This window comes from Cajanus cajan, chromosome 1 (assembly GCF_000230855.2).
Source record: "Cajanus cajan strain Asha chromosome 1, NIPB_CcT2T_4, whole genome shotgun sequence".
Taxonomy (NCBI): Eukaryota; Viridiplantae; Streptophyta; class Magnoliopsida; order Fabales; family Fabaceae; genus Cajanus; species Cajanus cajan.
The window spans coordinates 4,185,522-4,203,298 of NC_138517.1; the positions used below are offsets into that span (position 1 = coordinate 4,185,522).

Here is a 17,777-nt window from a genome sequence, read left to right on the forward strand (position 1 = left end):
AAGAGTTAAGAGATTAAAAATGATCACAAATATAAGAGTGGAGTGAAAGGTCTATTTGTTAAATTTTAGAGGTGTTAAATTGAGTGGATTCATAACCCTAAGTCCCAAGTGTGTGATTTAGTGGTAGGGATTGATCTACACTTAAGCAAGGTCAGGGATTCGAATCTTGTCTTGTATATGCAGCCGCATTATATCTTGTGACCAGTTATCCCACCCTGCTATCGGTCTTGGATCCTCTAGGGACGAAAATAAAAATAAAAATTGAGTGGGTTCACAATAATTAGTTTTAATTTGATTTCATTTACTTTTTTGTAAGTTAAAAAATATATATTCAGTTAAATTCACTGCATGTTGGTGTATTAAGTAAGTTGACTAACGAATTGACTTGTATAATTTTTATAAAAAATAATTCAAGTATAAGAAAAATATAAATACTACTCTAACAATTGCCAAAAACAATACTATTTTATAACAGAAAATTTAAAGAATAAGAAAATAGAATCAAAATGAAAACATCGAAGAAATTAATTTAAAACTAAAGAAGGAGAAAAATAAATTTTTAAAGAAAAAGGAATTGATACATGTTACACCGACCCACTCCGATTATCTCAGTTGAACTCGCAAGTTAAGTTAGTCAAATCAAATTGTCCCATGTATTGATCTGTTTTAGCATTTTCCACTTTTAGTTTAGTTAATTTATGTTGAGGACATTGATTAAGGCAATAAATAACAAGTTTTTATAAAAATAACTTTTTAGCAATATTAAAAAATGTTGTGAGGAATGAGGATTCACTAATATCATTTTCAATAATTTTATTTCATTCCTTAACTAGTGTAAAGAATGTGATGAAATAATATATAGATTAGCGTTGGTTTATGTTAAATGGCAGAGTCATGTTTTGTAACTTTATTCCTTATTCGAGATCAGATATGTCAGATTTTCAAATAAAGAAAGCGCCAACTTTACATTTGTCTTGGCAAAGATTCTGAGTAACATTGCCAATGTGCTATTTTGGATGGGTATGCATCTTTACCTTATCATCACAAAAAGTCATCCATTCAAACAAACGCATAAAAATGATCACTTCTACTAATCGTTAGATCTTTACCAACATTATGTATTTCCAAAATGGAATGTAATGAATGCTTGATAAACAAGCCAAACCTAACTCCACTCCCTACATCATCAAGATTGAGCAATTTGGAAATTCAACTGCTAGTAGTGCCATTTGGTGGTGGTACACCTTTTAAAAGCCTCATTTGATAGGCTAAATCTTCCAAATTTTTGCCACATATTATCCAAAGAACGATGCTTTATATATGTTTGATTTAAATGTTTTTATTCCTTTAAATTAAATTTCTTTTTTATCTTTCAAATTTAAAATCGATTATTCTATTTCTCGTCATTTATTTTTAAAAAATATTATTTTAATTCTTTAAGTTACTAGTAACATATTTAATATATTATTTAATATGATGCTTTTATTAATATATTTTACACAGAAAATATATGAAGAAAAAAACTATTCTTTCTAATACTATTTAAAACAGTATCAAATAAAAAGGTAAATAAATTTAATATTTTAGAAAGATAAAATATATTCAATATTTTCAGATGAAAACTAATAAAATATTTTGTAATGCGGTGTAAAAAATATATTATCGTCTTAAATAATGGAATTTGAAAAGCATCATAAAAGAAATCAATTCATGATACGTTGAACATGCACTCTCCACTAATGACTCCACCATGAAACTCACGATCAAGAAACTACTCGATCAATAAGCGAAATTTATATCTCTATAATTACACCATAATTACATAAGAAAAAGATAAAATTACAACATTGAGATTGAATGAATCAAATCACTTGTCACTTTTACAATCAATAAATTAAAATCGGATAAATAATTAGTACAATAATAGTACTAAATAAATAAAGTCTTGATGAAATGATGACTCACAAATTGTCACAAGACACATTTCTCTACCGAACCCAACATGTCTTTGTCTTTCCGCAAATTGAGGCAGCCAAACAGTCCCAAAAACGCGTCCATGTCACTGCCCTGTGAGCTGTATCCCCATTTTCAAAAGAACCCATTAATCATAAAATAATCTTTATTTATTTTTTTCTTACAAATAATTCTATTCCATGTGCATTCTTCCACTTCTTCTCTATCCCATGTATGAATCAATCATATGTGCAAGATTTCTTGAGGGAAATAGGAGCATTGAGCTTCTTGGGATCCAAAGTGATGGAACATTGAATGGTTTTGTAGTACTTTGGTTTCACCAATTTCCCAAGAACATAAGCCCTAGATCGTAGCACAAAATTAAGGTTCAATGGCACAGGCACTGTGGGCACACCCGTTGTGCTACTTAGGCTAGCACCACTCCCATATAGAGGGATCTTGTTACCCATCACTGCCACACTCACCAACCTTTGGCTCCTCCTAGATTGATAAAACTTCTTCATCTGCAACAACAACAACCAATTCCAACGTTACAAAAAGTGAAACATCAAACATGTTTGTTTGTGATGTTGATATTGAATCTTACGTTTCCCGAAGCAATTACGATCTCTGAGTAGGAAAGTTCCACGGGTGTGGCGGTGACATGGACCCCGAAAAATGTGCCCGTGTTGCGGTATGTGAATTTCAACGTGGAATTCATTGTGATCATATCAGTGGCCACCCCTGTTGAATCCGAACCAGCTTGGACCCTTACGTGATCGAACTTTATGCTCTGCAAAAGGCATAAAAATCTAAAACATCAAGACCCACTTCAGGTTTCATCCCCCAAAACACCAAATTGTTCAACAAGTTCATGTTTCTTTCTGAAAATGAAAAACCAATCTAGGCCCACTTCAGATTTCGTTTTTAAAACACGAAATTGATCGATACCCACTTCATATTTCACTTGAAAATTAAAGATTACCAAGACCCTGTTCGTATTCCATTGTCAATTAAAAGTACCATCTTGATCGATACCCAGTTCAGATTCCACCCTAAAATCCCCAAATCGATCAAGATCCACTTCACATTTCACTCTCAGAACGAAAAAACCAACCAAAACCCAGTTCACATTCCACGCCAAAAACACAAACTCAAACACGACCCATCTTATAAATTAGAAATAAGATTACTTTTTGAATTTCTCCACTTAAAAAAAAAAAAAGAAAAATCTAAATTTTGGCATGCAAACTCTCTTAAACTTTTATAAATTTATATTCTTAAAAAGAGATCGAGTATAACTTGACATTACAAAACTAATTAGTAAAGTCAAAATATCTTCCTACTTGTATAACTTAATATGATTATGATGTGATCTTCAATTACTCTTCATCTATACAAACTAATAGTATTAGTTAACTTGGATCTCCAATTTTCAGACTTATAGAGGTGAGATTTTGAAGACAAATTAATGATAAAAAGTGGAAAGAAAAGAAAAAAACCTTGATGGAGATCTTGGGTTTCATGGGTCTACTAGCCCCCCAGAGGATAAGAGAGAAGAGGGAGAAGAGAAGCAGAAAGCCAAGAAGGAAGGCGAGAAAGTAACAGCGGCGAGGGAGGGAGTGGCGGCGATCATCCCCTTGGAGAAGGCCTTCTTCTTCGATGACGTCGATTCGCTTCCAGGGCTTGAGGGTGTTGTGAGTGTGGTCCTTCTTGGAGGAGAAGCGCGTGGAGGAGGAGTGGCGAGAGTGCGGGGGAGAACCCACGGGGCTGAGAACGGGCGTGGAGTGAAACGACGTCGTGGCGGTCTTCTCGCCGTCGTGGGAGTCCCTGGAGGGGCTCTGCACGTAGTAGAGAGGCCGCCGCGGAGGGGAGCGCGTGGGGGACGACGCCGCCAGGCTTGTTACCTCGGAGTCTGTCTTGGCGTGCATCCTATTCCTATCACTCTCTGTCTCTGTCTCTGTCTCTGTTTGTGTTTGTGTTTGGTTGGATGCACATGTGTCTCAACTCAACTCTCAAGTGAATTATGAAGATCTTGGATTGGAGTTGGAGTCTCTTTTTATTTAATGATTTCTGGATGGAAGAATCTGAACAAGTGGGGATTTGAGTTTCATTTCTATGATTTAATTAATATTTATGACGCGTTTTCTCTTTTTCTTTCTAAAACTGCACCGCCATCACCTTATCAACCTTTCTTCTCTCATCACTCCTGCTTGCCTTGCATCTATGGAAAACAACATGTCAAAATTGGATTACTTTAACATTTAATTATTATTATTAAATAAATTTGCTCATAACTAATTTTAAGACATTTAATTACATTTAGATGCAATAAAAAATTAATTTTTATATAATAAATTAGTTAAGAAAAATTATTGAAAAATAATCATAAATTTTATATTTCTTGAAAACAGCTTATTTATTTTAAAAAAATATTTATAAATTTAAGTTGTTGTCTCAAATATATATTTCTCTTACAAATAGTTTTTTTTATCTAAAAATACAACAAAGATTTTCATACTAGAGTGGGATTTTAATTGCCACAATGAATAATAAACTCACGTCAAGGAGAACATAAGTTTAAATCATATTCAAGACTATTTATGCCGATTCATAACTACTAGTTTAATATAATTTATGATATGCATTACAATATTTACAAATTTTTGTTTGAATCATATATGAGTGAAAAGTTAATTCTTCAACACAATTGCATATTTTATGACTAGAACTCACCACTACTAATTTAATAGTAAAAAATTGTTTATTTTAGTGAAATTAAGTACAAATTTCTTAAATATCTAGCATTTTAGTATATACATTTTACAAGCTAGATGTTTAGTATATATATATATATAACTAAAATTTATAATAAATAATATATAAAATAAATATTATATTTGAATATATAAATTATATTTAAAATTTATATAAATAAATATTTTTAAACATAAATTATATTTTAAATTAAATAATTTATATTGTCTCATAAGATTATTTTTAATTATTAATAATTTATTTTAAAATATTAAAATTTAGTTCATATATAAATATCATAAATAAAAAAATAGGATAAGAAATTATAAGAATCTTAGAATTGCTTCCCATCAAAGAATAATTCATAAAAATACGTATTTAATAGATAGAAGTTGATTCTCGTGTTTGTGTCTTTATGATGAGAAAACTATAATTAAAAATATATTTTACTAAAGATTATAAGTCAAATTCTTAAATAAAAAAACTAATTATAAATAAAATCAATAATGCTTCATACCAATAACATACTGAAAAAAAAATGAAATAACTCACTTCAAATTGTAACTATATTTGTTATTTAGAAGTTATATAAATTAGCTACCCTAAAAAAAATCACTTTTTTTTATCTTACTCAAATAAATATTGTTTTTAAGGCATGAACAAATCAAAGATCTCATTGTAAATACATAATCGATTATCAAACTAAAGCTATACAGGGTAAACCCAATATACCCACAGCTCAAGCTGTACACCTGGTACCCATGGGAATTGTACTTACCAGTGGTGACCCCTCAGCCTTAAAATAGGTCGAAAACATATCGGACATTTTTATGACCAAAGATTAGTCTGTTATCAAAGATTGGTCCTCCGGCAAGAGAAGAGGCATAGCAAACCAAGTAAGCTTGTGAATGTAACCATTTAAGAACAAGAGCCAAGAAAGAAACAAGTATGGGTATTACTAACATAGTATCAACAATAAAATTCAAGAAAGTGTAAGCTTCAAGCAAATATTGTTTATTTTATAAGTTTAATTTTATGTTACTTGATTATAAAAAAATATACAATTTCAACCGATCAAAAATTATTATTAATATACATTTTAAGATAATTATTATAAAAATCATCAAACTTACTATGTATAATATTTTTTAATTAATAAGAGTGTAAAAGCATTTTATACTATCGATACTTAATTTTATTTTACACAAAATGTTGAAATTATAAATTTTAATATAAAAAGTTTGAATAACACTAAAAAAAATTATGAGTGAGTTTTTAAATTATTAAACAAATAAAGTTATAATAGTAATGTCATTTAAGATAATTATTATAAAATCAATAAATTTAACAAACCTTTTTATTAACAGAAATATATTTAACAAAATCATTTGACAATTGTATTTGAATGACAACATAAAAATATAATGTCGGTGATATATTTCACAATTAAAAAGTTAAATATTTTAGATAATTTAATAATACATTATAACCTAATACTATACCATGAAAGAGTGAAAATAAAAATCAACCAAACTTGAAACCCAGCATTAGTTTATAGTTTTTTTTTTTTACATAATTAGTTTTCAGTTTTAAAATTAAAGAACAATGTCAAAGATGATTCATGAATTTGCTCTTTTTTTTACCAAGTCATGTATCCCACCTTACATCCACGTGTTTGTACATTACACCTAGCTATATAAAGTGGGGGTTGGGGGAGTAATAAAGAAATGTGCGATAGTTATTATTACAAGATTGCATTGGTGGGGCTGAATGTTGGTCTTAAAAAACATTTATGCTTTATTAAATTGGGGGAGGAAATAAAAGACTTAGTAAATCAAAATTTTAACCCTAAGCATGTGGTTCAGCGGATCTGCTGTCGGCGGTAGAGACTCCAGGAATGAAACTAAAAAAAAAAATCAAAATTTGGTACTATTATTTTTAATGTAAAATGAAATAAAGAAAAAGGCACATGGGAAGAATAAAAAACGGAAATGGTTGAGGAGTGAAGAGGAAGAATGCAGGAAGGAAGTAATGAACCGACAGCCACAATACAGATGTTAACAAAAGTTCATTAGTTAATAATTCTACATAATAGTATTTTTTATCATCTTCTATGTAGAAGATAAATATAAATAATAATAATTCAAAAATATTATTAATATACTTTAAAGTTTAAAAACTATAGACTATTTCTCTCATCTCAAACTTCCTAAATCTTTTAATATTAAAAGAAACAAATGTGAAGAAATCTCAATTCATTTTTCCTACCCAACTTTTTAAATTAAGATAACAATAAAAAATTCTACCTCCTTTCCTCTCCTTAAACCAAAGACACGGAAATAAATTATTAAGATTAAGATAATTTTAATTGAGTGAAGAAAGGCTTTCCTCCCGCATATAAGTTTACCTTGCATATAAGTATTATCCTCGCTGAACTATGATAATATCCGAAAACACTCAATTGTTTCAACTTTTTTTTTAAGAAAAATTATTTTAAAGAATTTAGTTTATCTATTTAAACTTTAAAAATAAAAAAATTAAAACAATCGAATTCATAATCATTTTGAAAAAATAACACTTTTTTAGTTTCTAAAAATGCAATTACAATTGTTTTAAAATAAAATGTGTACCGAACAGGTTAAATGATTGATAAGAACCTTACAATTTATCCATGACTCACCCTCTCTCGTAAAAAATAAAAGCAGAAAATGAAGTAGTTACATATTGGAAAGGAGACTAGATGCTACAATAGCCAATGAACCTAAAGATTTCAGCAGATATTAATTACAGTCTAAATCTACATTTCTAGACATAATTATGCCGTTTTATAAACAAAATGGGGGGGGGGGGAATGGCCTATATGAGCATTTAACCAGCCTACATAACACAACCACCTCCCCCCTTCTTCAAAGACAATAAATAGGCATAACCAAGCTTATTCAAAGAAAAATATCTTAATACAGCATATAACTTGTACGGACACCTGGACCAGGAATCATAGGCTACTTGTTGACAAATGATTGCAGATACATCGGATTTTACAATCATCCACTGAGCAAAAACAGATTATGCAGTGGATTCTTCCTTCTTGAACAACTCCTGTTATATCATAAGATCAGAGTTATATTCTGCAACCTTATGCTATGCATTTCTAATTATACTGTGCAAGAACAAACTTAAGTCAAGAAAACTTCTATCAAGTGCATGAATAAAAACATAGAGATCAGAGTACTGCTAATTATTCTTGGGTAACGTGATAACATTTCAAAATAAACCAATTAAAAACCAAACTTTGAATTCATATAATCATATCTATTCATGTACCATAACAGACACATGATAACAGAGATCATGCTTGCATGATTTTGAGTTTATGAATATGAATTTTTATTCAGTTTTTCTTTTACACTCATATTTCAACACAAGTTTTACACAGTTCCTCTGTATTTCAAGTAATTCAAAAAAAATATTATTTCTTTGGTAGCAGGCTGGGAGCAATTTGAAATGTCTATACTGATCACACAAGGTTGGAAGGAAGCCAAGTGAATAAGCATGTGTTTATACAAACAACTTGTAACATCTTCCCAGAAAATTATGCACAAGCACGAAACATTCGGATTACATAAAGACTTACCAATCTGGTAGCAGCAATTGTGGTGCGTTGCCTTTCCTTTTTCTCGCGATTGCACTCGCCACACCAGCCGGAGAAATCTTTTTGGTACCGTTTCATCTCTCTAAAGACAGAACTACAATGACATAATACAAACACTTAATATACCGAGGGAAAAATTAACAGATAATAGTGACATGGGTGTGAATTCTGAAACTAGTGAGTATACCAGAACAATTTAGTATGAAGCAAACGCACAAAATCATTAGACAAACTGAAGTAGCGATGAAAGCAAGCAACAAATGAAATCACCTTCTGCACCACAGAAGCAGGTTGACCCGATGACCAGATGTTGTAGCTCTAGCACCATGGCGATGGCGACCCCGATGAAGCACAGCTCGTCCAGGGACATGACAATAATCAAAGATCTCCTGCTTTCAAATAATGGACTCCATCAAAAAAGTGTACAACCACCTATGAGAAATGGCAAGCACCAATGGTCCATAAATTTGGAACTGAATCCAAACCCATAATAAACAATCATTTGGATTTGCTTTCACTATTAGAAACAAATACATACATCTAAAGCTGTACTGGAAAATAGAAATACATACAGATACACCAATTCTAAGTCTTACTTGTATAAGACGCATGAAGAGCATTATTAATAATTCACAAGTAATTGTTGTAAGGGATCAAATTGTTAAGTAAACCAAGCCCACACTTCATCAGGATCAATATGTAATCTCCCATAAAATTTTAAATGAAATTATTTTTTCTCATGCATATATATAGGCCAATAAACTTATTAGTATTTAGCATACATATTTTAGAATATACATGTAGGCAGTATAGTAAAAGGTGCCAAAAGCTAAAACCTAAAGCACTGTGGTGAGGGAACCTTGTTAATTGAGGCACAGAGGTGTCACTGCTTCTTGTAGATTGAAGCATTACCACTTTAGAGAAAGTAGACCAAACAACATACACTTAACAGTGATTAAAAAAAAAAAGCATTTAATCTTTCCAACACCGATCTAATTTTATGTCATTCCACATCACCATGACTTACCTCTGAATGACTTCCAGTATTTACATGTTTCTCACATCGTACGCCCCGAAAAAACAATTCCCCTCCAGAAAATTGCTTACCCAAGCAAACATTTAAGGTTACTTCTGAGTCATCCACATGGAAACCTACAGATGCAAGACTCATAATTGTAAAATATCTGACATATTAACATCAGGAATGGAGCTATATTAACCAGCACATCATATGAATTCAGCATCATCAAAATATCTGTTACCGAGAATAAAGCATTTATGGCCTCTATCCAAGCTTAGTTTGATTTTGAGACTTCAGAAGTATTACGTTGCCCATTTTTTTATTAACCACAGAACTCTATAGGAATAATTATACCATGATGCAGGTTCACTGATTAAAATATTATGCACAGCCATGGTAGTAAGAATCGCACGATACGCGATACGTATCGTGCGATACGATACGATACGGAGCCTCCGCGATTCGAATCGCATGTGGAATCGTTTTTGATTACGAATCGTATGCGAATCGCTTGTATCGTGTTCGGAATCGGAAAATCGCGATTCATAGGAGAAATCGCACGATTCTGGACATTTGCGGGTCACCTCCGAAACCGGGTCGGGTCATGTATGATCCGGTTCTAAAAACCCTAAAAAAATGATTTTTTTTTTATAAAAAAAAACGAAATGAGACAGAAACTCCCGCTTAGACTCCCTGTACATGACCCACTTAGTGGGTTTCACTTTTTGTGGTCCATTTGCGTGATTCAACTTCTCTGCTTCGTTTGTTTGGGTTGCTTCGTTTGTTTGGGTTGCTGTTTGTGGTCCAAGGTAAGGGCTTCCTTCTTGTTGCTGCTTGGGTTGCTGTTCGTGGTCCAAGGTAAGGGCTTCCTTCTTGTTGCTGCTTGGGTTGCTGTTCGTGGTCCAAAGTAAGGGCTTCCTTCTTGTTGCTGCTTGGGTTGCTGTTCGTGGTCCAAGGTAAGGGCTTCCTTCTTGTTGCTGTTTGGGTTGCTGTTTGTGGTCCATTCCTTCACTTGTTCTCTATTTTTTTCTTTCTTATTCCCTCTACAACTTCCCTCTCTTGCTGCTGTCTAGGTTTCTATTTATTGGTACTTGGTAGGCCATTAAAAAATGGGTCATTCAAAAAGAGAGCCCGATATCACTTGGAATTATTGTGATAGTATCCCTCCAAATAGACTCAAAGTAAAATGTAAGTTTTGTTCTCATGTTTGTTGGGGTGGTATTTCAAGGATGAAACATCATCTTGCTGGAACAAAGGAAAATGTGATTGCTTGCACAAGTGTTCCGGATGATGTGAAGGAAATATTTGTCAAGCTCTTGGAAACTAAAGATAAAAAGAAAGAGGATTGCTTGAATATAGAGAATGGGACAGTAAAAGGAAAAGAGGGAACATCTAAAATTTTCCAACAAAAGACAATGAATGAAGTTTGTAAAGATAGGGAATTTGTGATTCAAGAAATTTGTAAATGCATTTATGGTAATGCATTACCATTTAATTTGGTAAAGAGTCCTCTTTTTATTCAAATGTTGAAGGTTGTTGGAGAATATGGGAGAGGTTTGAAGCCACCAACTTATCATGAGGTGAGGGTTTCTTTTTTGAAGAAAGTTGTTGACAACATCCAAAAAAGCTTAGAGAAATATAGAAGTGATTGGGAGAAATGGGGATGCACCTTGATGTGTGATGGTTGGACGGATGGGAAAGGAAGATCACTCACTAATTTTCTTGTTAACAGTCCAAGTGGGACTGTTTTTTTGAAATCTATTGATACTAGTGATGTGATAAAGGATGGGAAAAAAATGTTTGAATTGTTAGACAACATTGTTGAAGAAATTGGGGAGGAGCATGTAGTCCAAGTTGTGACGGATGGGGCTTCTAATCTTGTGGCTGCTGGACAAATGTTAATGGAGAAGAGAACCAAACTATTTTGGTCCCCATGTGCAGCCCATTGCCTTGATCTAATCCTTGAGGACATTGGAGAGCTTCCGGTATTCTATAATACCATTGCTAATGCAAAGAAGATTACTACCTACATATATAGGCATACATGGGTCCTTAATTTGTATAGACAATATTCCAATGGAGGGGAATTAGCAAGACCAGCTGTGACAAGATTTGCAACTTCTTATCTTACACTAAATTGCATTAAACAACAAAAGAATGCTCTTAGATCAATGTTTGCATCGGAGGAATGGGCTACTAGTCCACATGCTAGTAAAAGTGAGGCTAAGCAAGTCATGAACCTAGTGTTGAGTGATGATAGATTTTGGAGATCAATTACATATTGTCTAAAGTGCGTGATTCCACTTGTGAAAGTGTTAAGGCTTGTAGATGGTGATTCAAAGCCAGCCTCACCATATATTTATGAAGCAATGGATAGGGCTAAAGAGAAAATTGCTCAAAACTTTCAAATGCAAGAGTCAAGGTATAAAAAAGTGTGGAAGATTATTGACACTAGGTGGAATCTGCAGCTTCATAGGCCTCTTCATGCAGCTGCCTATTATCTCAATCCTAGGTAAATTATTTAAAAATAATTATCATTTTAAGAACTACTATTTTCTTTGTGCCTAGTAGCTAAGTTATTTCTTATTTGGTTAGGTATCATTATGACAAGAACTTCAATCCGGATAGTGAAGTGTTAATTGGTTTATATGAAACCTTTCAAAGAATGGTTCCGGATATAAGGACAAGAGTTATAATAGATCAACAACTTGAAAAGTTTAAGGGAGCTAAGGAGATCTTTGGAATGGACATGGCAATAGCTACTAGAGATAAGAAACAACCGGGTATCCCTTTAATTTTTACTCTTTATTAATATCATAAACATAATACATAATAATTAATAACTACATTTGTAAAATAAATACATTTTTTTTTGTAGCTCTTTGGTGGGAGAGTTACGGTGGAAGAGGTAAAGAGTTACAAAAGGTGGCCATGAGAATTTTGAGTCTTACATGTAGTGCCACGGGATGTGAGAGAAATTGGAGTACATTTGACCAAGTGCATACTAAGAGAAGAAATCGATTGCAGCAACAAAGATTAAATGCACTTGTATATGTCAAATATAATCTTCAACTTGAGATGAGGCAAAATAGTAGAGAAGAGAATGGAGATACCTATGATCCCATATGTTTGTCAGATATTGAATCCGATGATGAATGGATCACCGAAAAGGAGAATCCTTGCTTGCCTATTGATGCCCCATGGATGGATGTACATGAGTGCTTTGGTGTTGATGAGGGAGCTCCAAAGAAGAAAAGAAAGAGAGGTAATTATTTATATTTAAAAGTTAGTTTAGAACTTGGAAGTTGGAATTAGAACTAGACCTTATTATTTTCTTATTTCTTTTGATTACATAGGTCCAAGAAACTTGAATGCCAAGATTGGTAAGGGAAAATCAATAATAGAAGATGAGGATGAAATTGAAGATAATGAAGAAGAAGAACTTTTGATATTAGAAGATGAAGATGACTTGAGTGATGTAGATCTTGGGGTTGGGGATGATGAATGATCTTGGATAGGGGCATTTTGTATAGATTTTTTGAGGCTATATGACTGAATTTGTGTGGCAGTAGCACCACTTGTTGCTGAGTTTATGCTGCAACAACACTAATATTTTTTTTGGGTAGCTATATTGCTGAATTAGAGTAGCAAACAGTCCCTGGTATATGCATATATTTAGCAACAACAATGGTTTTTGTTGTAGGCTTTGTTGTTGAACTGTGCAGTCATTTCTTTTGGCTGAGACTGTTTTTATTTGTATAGTTGTATCTTTGTTTGTATTGAAGTTTATATGTTACTAATTACTATATATTTATGTATGACTTCATTTTTATATGTCTTGTATGCATAATATATACACTATGTTTTTATTGATCATGAATCTTACGATTCACGATACGATTCGATTCACGATTCAAAAAATAAGCCTTCCGATACATTATTTGTATCTCGATTCAACTACCATGTGCACAGCCTATGGAATGATAAAACAAGCACTCATAAAGCAGAAGTCGTACCCAAGTCAACATCTCTATCTTTACCATACTCTACAACAAAACCATGATGGGAATCCAGGGTTGACCCACCAACTTCTGCAAAGAAGACTGTATAACAAACAATTAAGTTACTGAATATGTCTTATGAGAATGAAAAAATAGCTAATAATTTCTAAAGAATAAATACATTCAGTCAAATCACCGAGATTATAACGAAATCTTCATTTACCTTTAGATAAGGGACGTATAAATCCTTCCATAAGCTTGTCAAGCATTGTTTCAAGCCCAAAGTCATCAAGTACAGCACCATATTTATTCATTGTATTGGGACGCATGATCCGAAATTTTGTTTCAGTCACCCACTTCTCAAAATTTTCAATCTAGGGAGACCACAAATAAATGTTAACATACACAACATAAAACATGCATCTGTTTACAACTTCTAATTCAAAAGATGAGATACTTCTTTATATCATAGGTAATGATAGTTAGATGATAAAGTACCTCAGATAGCAATAACTCGCAAAAGTCAGGCTGAAATATGTCAAATACAAAAATTCCTGGAGCGGGCTCAGACATGATACTTCTAAAGCTTTGCTCTGTATTATCATTAATTGCTTTCAGAAATGAGGGGACAAAGAATGTAGCAGGATTCACAGAGTACAACTCTCGATGTAGAGGCTGCAAAATTGTGTTAAAAAACCTATAAGTTTTGCAAAAAAAAATACAAGAAAGGAGGAGGGAGAAGAGACAAGGGACAGTGTGATATCATACTTCACATCTGAAAAGTAAACAATTTTTTAAAGATTATTATTCCTTATTTCCTTTCAATGGATATAGAGCACCTTCTCAACAGCAGCAGCATCACAAACAAAGGAGAGATCTAACTACCATTATATTTTTGTTGCATAAATTTGAATAGATCTCAAAAACTGAAGGATCCAACCTTTGTTCCATCAAAGTAGTGGCATGACATAGAAAGTGATAAGTAGTAATTAGATCATTCTGTGCTGACATTTTTGGTTTACTTTATTAGAAAAATCCTTATGTTCAAAAGAATGTATAGCATATCAATGCAAGCATATACAGCAGGACAGAGAAATGTTAACCTCTGAGTAGATAAAAAATAGAGGATTGAAATTTTAGTTGGTTCAGGGCCATGTTATCAATCCAAAATGGCCATGCAGAGCAGCTGGCCCCAAAAATATCATAGGGGATAGAAGAAAGGCCACCATTCCGAGCATTATAAATTCAATATACATAATTTATTTATACTATATACATATAAATAAATTAAATTTTAAAAACAAAATTAAACACATTCTCATAATTTAAAAAAATAATAAATAAATAAATAAACAACATTGGAGCAGAACAGAGGGTAAAACAAAGGAATAAGATTTGCAAGCTGTGACAGAGGGATGTTGACAGGGTAGAGAGTGAATGGTTGAGGTTGAGTAACAGTGATCAATGGCAACTAGTAGGTGACAGAAAAATGCTTGGGATGGCTGGAGATAATCAGTGGCAATCAGGGAGCTCAAGCTCGTGAAAGTGGACAATGCGAGTAAAGGCTTGCTTCAAAGTGAATAACAATTGGAGATGATCAAGGTAGAATTTACAATTTTCTGATGAAAAATATGTTGAGAAAGTGACAACCATTATAATTAGGGTTGGAAAAGGTCAAAAATGGGGGCAAAATGGTGCTTTATCCTTTACAAGGCAATAGTGGGTACACAGCAGTGAATGGACATGATTTTGGCTGTAAATCAAAATGCAATAGGCGTGACTTAAAAACGTTCCATGAACTGAGAACTATAGCAGCCTCCAGCCATGACTCAACACTAATGCACATGATTGATAACTATGGTTCAGGGTTCCATATTTTGTTTATTCAAGAGCTGCTCACATTAAAGGTTGTCTAAATCAGGAAGCAGGATACATCATTAGATTTAGCAATTACGGTTTATTATGTATACTTTTATATTTAAGAATATACTTTATGAGACTCATTCTATCCACCCCTCACGATCTTGCTCAAATTCTTTTAGGCTCAACATCAATTTCAAACCAAAAATGCAGCCAAGATGAACTGTAACCACATACCTGGTAATTTGCTATTATCTTCTGTCTGTATTCTTTATGCTTTTGAGCCTGCCAAAATAACACAGAAACTACCATATAATAATGGAAAATATTATTTTTTCAGAAATAATCATATATTTTTCAAAAGTTCTCTTAGACAGCTGGCAAAAATATGCAATTATTTTTTCAAAATAAGTTGAACCAAATATAAACTTGTTAACATAATTGGAAATTTTTTCAAAGGCACTTCAACATCCTATCCATAAATATAACAAAAGGGAAATTCAATAAACCACTATAGCATGCAAATTTTATTAAAACTTCTAATTCTCAGCATGAGTTGCACTTCCTCCCCATCATCCAAACCTCAATTTTCAGAATTTCACTTTATTTTTCACTAGCATATAAGCATCTAAAACATTGATATCATCCCCACATTGGAAGTTTGGCAGGTTTACACTTTGTAAAGCCATGTCCAGCCGAATAACCAAACAAGGGTCATTCATTGCCACTAAAATTACACACCACACAATCTGAAATTAGGTTAGTTTTTTAGGAGAAAAAATAATCATAATAGAAATAATAAAATATCATCATCTATACACAAATTATAACAAACCCAACTGTATTGGTATAAAAAATTTAAAATATAAAAGTAAAAATGAACTATAAAGCACAGCTACTAGCACTTTATGTGTGTCACAAGCAGTGTTATTAAAACTAGACTGGGTTATTGGATGGACCAACGAGTGACTAATAAAACCATATGAACCAATATAAATTAAAGTAACATAAATAATATTATAGTATATATAAAATAACTGTTTTATGCAAAACAAAACACAAAGCATGTTCAGAGTTGCCTGAGCCTAGTCACCAAGTTAACACTGGTTTTTACCGGTTCAAAGCCAAGTTGACCAGTTACTACCAGGTAACTGCACAGCCAATCTAAATACCAGACCAGACCAGCTATGGTTGGTCAAAACCAGTCCAGTTCATATAACACCGGCCACAACAATAGTTTGTGCTTCTTTGATTTTGTACAACACGGCACCTCTAACAAACATACTTGAAACAGGGATAAATGTGTCATTTTAAGTCAAATCAAATCACCTGCCAAAGAAATCATCTTACTTTTTTTCCCCCACATATATCCTCCTTCAAAAGCAATCCTCGCTCAAGACACTAAACTGGGAGTTGGAACCTCTCCCAGTGAGTATTCAACCCGTGCTAAGTTGCGAGAAATTAGCCCCTTCCACCCAACCTGCTGGGACCTCTCCAGCCAAGGATTCAAACCTCAATTTGATTCGTTGCGAGAGTGTAGCCCCCTTCCACCAGACTCAACCCAGTTGTTAAAAAACCATCCTACTGTTAACATAAACAACAACATTTTACCTATTCATGAAACTAAGCTAACTTGACACACAAGCTACACAATTAATCCATCTAAACCTAAAATCTCAACCCTCCTTTGACACACAAGTTACACAATTCACCCAACTTAAGCAAAAACATAAAATCAAAAATAAAATAATCCCCCTTCTCAATTTAACTCAATTGCCTTCCATTCTCTAAACAAACTAACATTAAAAAAAAAATTAAAAAAAAAAAAAAAAAAGTCAAAAACACAGTGGTAAAAAAATCCATGTTAAGGCAAAAATGAGAAGCATACCCTGTTGCGTTCTCCGAGGGGGAGATACTTGAGGAGAATATCGCGCATGAATTTGGCCTTGTCGACTCGTGCCACATTGAGCATGCTCGGAGGGAGGTACCTCTCCAAGGAGCTGAAAATGTTAGGGCTGAAATCCAGTTCCATGTCCTCGTAACCTTCAGGCTTGTGCTCCTTGTTAGGGTTCAGCCGCAGCCTCAGGCTCGCCGCCGCCACGGTGCCGTTTGCGCCGGCGCTTCCCATAGAAGGCTCGTCGCGACGGTCGTTACCGTGGAGCGACATTCTATGAGCGAGGGGAATTGAACTACGCCGTGGACATATGAGAGTGAAGGAGAATTAGGGTTTTGTGAGAGAACAAGGTGAGTGAAGAAGTTAAGTGAGAGTGATTGGGTTTTATAAATGTTATTGTGGATTTTATGGTAGTTTATGTCATGCCACCAATGTTTTTCAGCAGCACGTGACATGGTCCGAAATGAATAAAGAGAAAAAAACAAATAATGAATGTATTTGTTTATTATCTATTGTTAAGGAGACGCTTATTTTAATTTTTTTTTTAATATTTTATATTAATATAATTATATAATTTTTTTCAAATACTAAATTAAAAAATTATTAATTTAAAAAAATCATTTTAAAATTTGTTTTAGG

The 17,777-nt window shown here is 33.1% G+C and overlaps 3 protein-coding genes across 5 annotated transcripts; 1 reads left to right on the top strand and 2 right to left on the bottom strand.

The window, feature by feature from the left end:
- Positions 1 to 1,772: 1,772 nt before the first annotated feature.
- On the bottom strand, positions 1,773 to 4,112 carry LOC109800279 (uncharacterized). The gene is made up of 3 exons (XM_020361061.3): positions 3,456 to 4,112; positions 2,561 to 2,746; positions 1,773 to 2,477 (listed from the first exon to the last, which is right to left on the bottom strand). Exons 1-3 carry the CDS (start codon positions 3,882 to 3,884, stop codon positions 2,193 to 2,195), a joined length of 900 nt encoding a protein of 299 aa, XP_020216650.1. The 5' UTR covers positions 3,885 to 4,112; the 3' UTR covers positions 1,773 to 2,192.
- A 3,354-nt stretch (positions 4,113 to 7,466) lies between these two features.
- LOC109800277 (2-oxoglutarate and iron-dependent oxygenase domain-containing protein CP2) lies at positions 7,467 to 17,522 on the bottom strand. Of its 3 annotated transcripts, XM_020361058.3 has the most exons (9): positions 17,133 to 17,518; positions 15,482 to 15,529; positions 13,883 to 14,059; positions 13,608 to 13,758; positions 13,400 to 13,486; positions 9,390 to 9,514; positions 8,633 to 8,751; positions 8,345 to 8,456; positions 7,467 to 7,809 (listed from the first exon to the last, which is right to left on the bottom strand). In XM_020361058.3, the coding sequence occupies exons 1-9, from the start codon at positions 17,409 to 17,411 to the stop codon at positions 7,777 to 7,779; spliced, it is 1,131 nt and encodes a 376-aa protein (XP_020216647.1). In that variant the 5' UTR covers positions 17,412 to 17,518; the 3' UTR covers positions 7,467 to 7,776. The 3 variants fall into 3 exon arrangements, 2 of the variants coding, with proteins under 2 accessions (XP_020216647.1, XP_020216648.1); XM_020361059.3 differs by lacking the exon at positions 13,400 to 13,486 and having other exon boundaries at positions 17,133 to 17,520; XR_003804248.2 differs by lacking the exon at positions 7,467 to 7,809 and having other exon boundaries at positions 8,423 to 8,456; positions 8,633 to 8,794; positions 17,133 to 17,522.
- On the top strand, positions 10,489 to 13,077 carry LOC109810853 (putative AC transposase). Its single transcript, XM_020374469.3, has 4 exons — positions 10,489 to 11,895; positions 11,979 to 12,166; positions 12,262 to 12,648; positions 12,740 to 13,077. Exons 1-4 carry the CDS (start codon positions 10,493 to 10,495, stop codon positions 12,889 to 12,891), a joined length of 2,130 nt encoding a protein of 709 aa, XP_020230058.2. The 5' UTR covers positions 10,489 to 10,492; the 3' UTR covers positions 12,892 to 13,077.
- Positions 17,523 to 17,777: the final 255 nt, after the last annotated feature.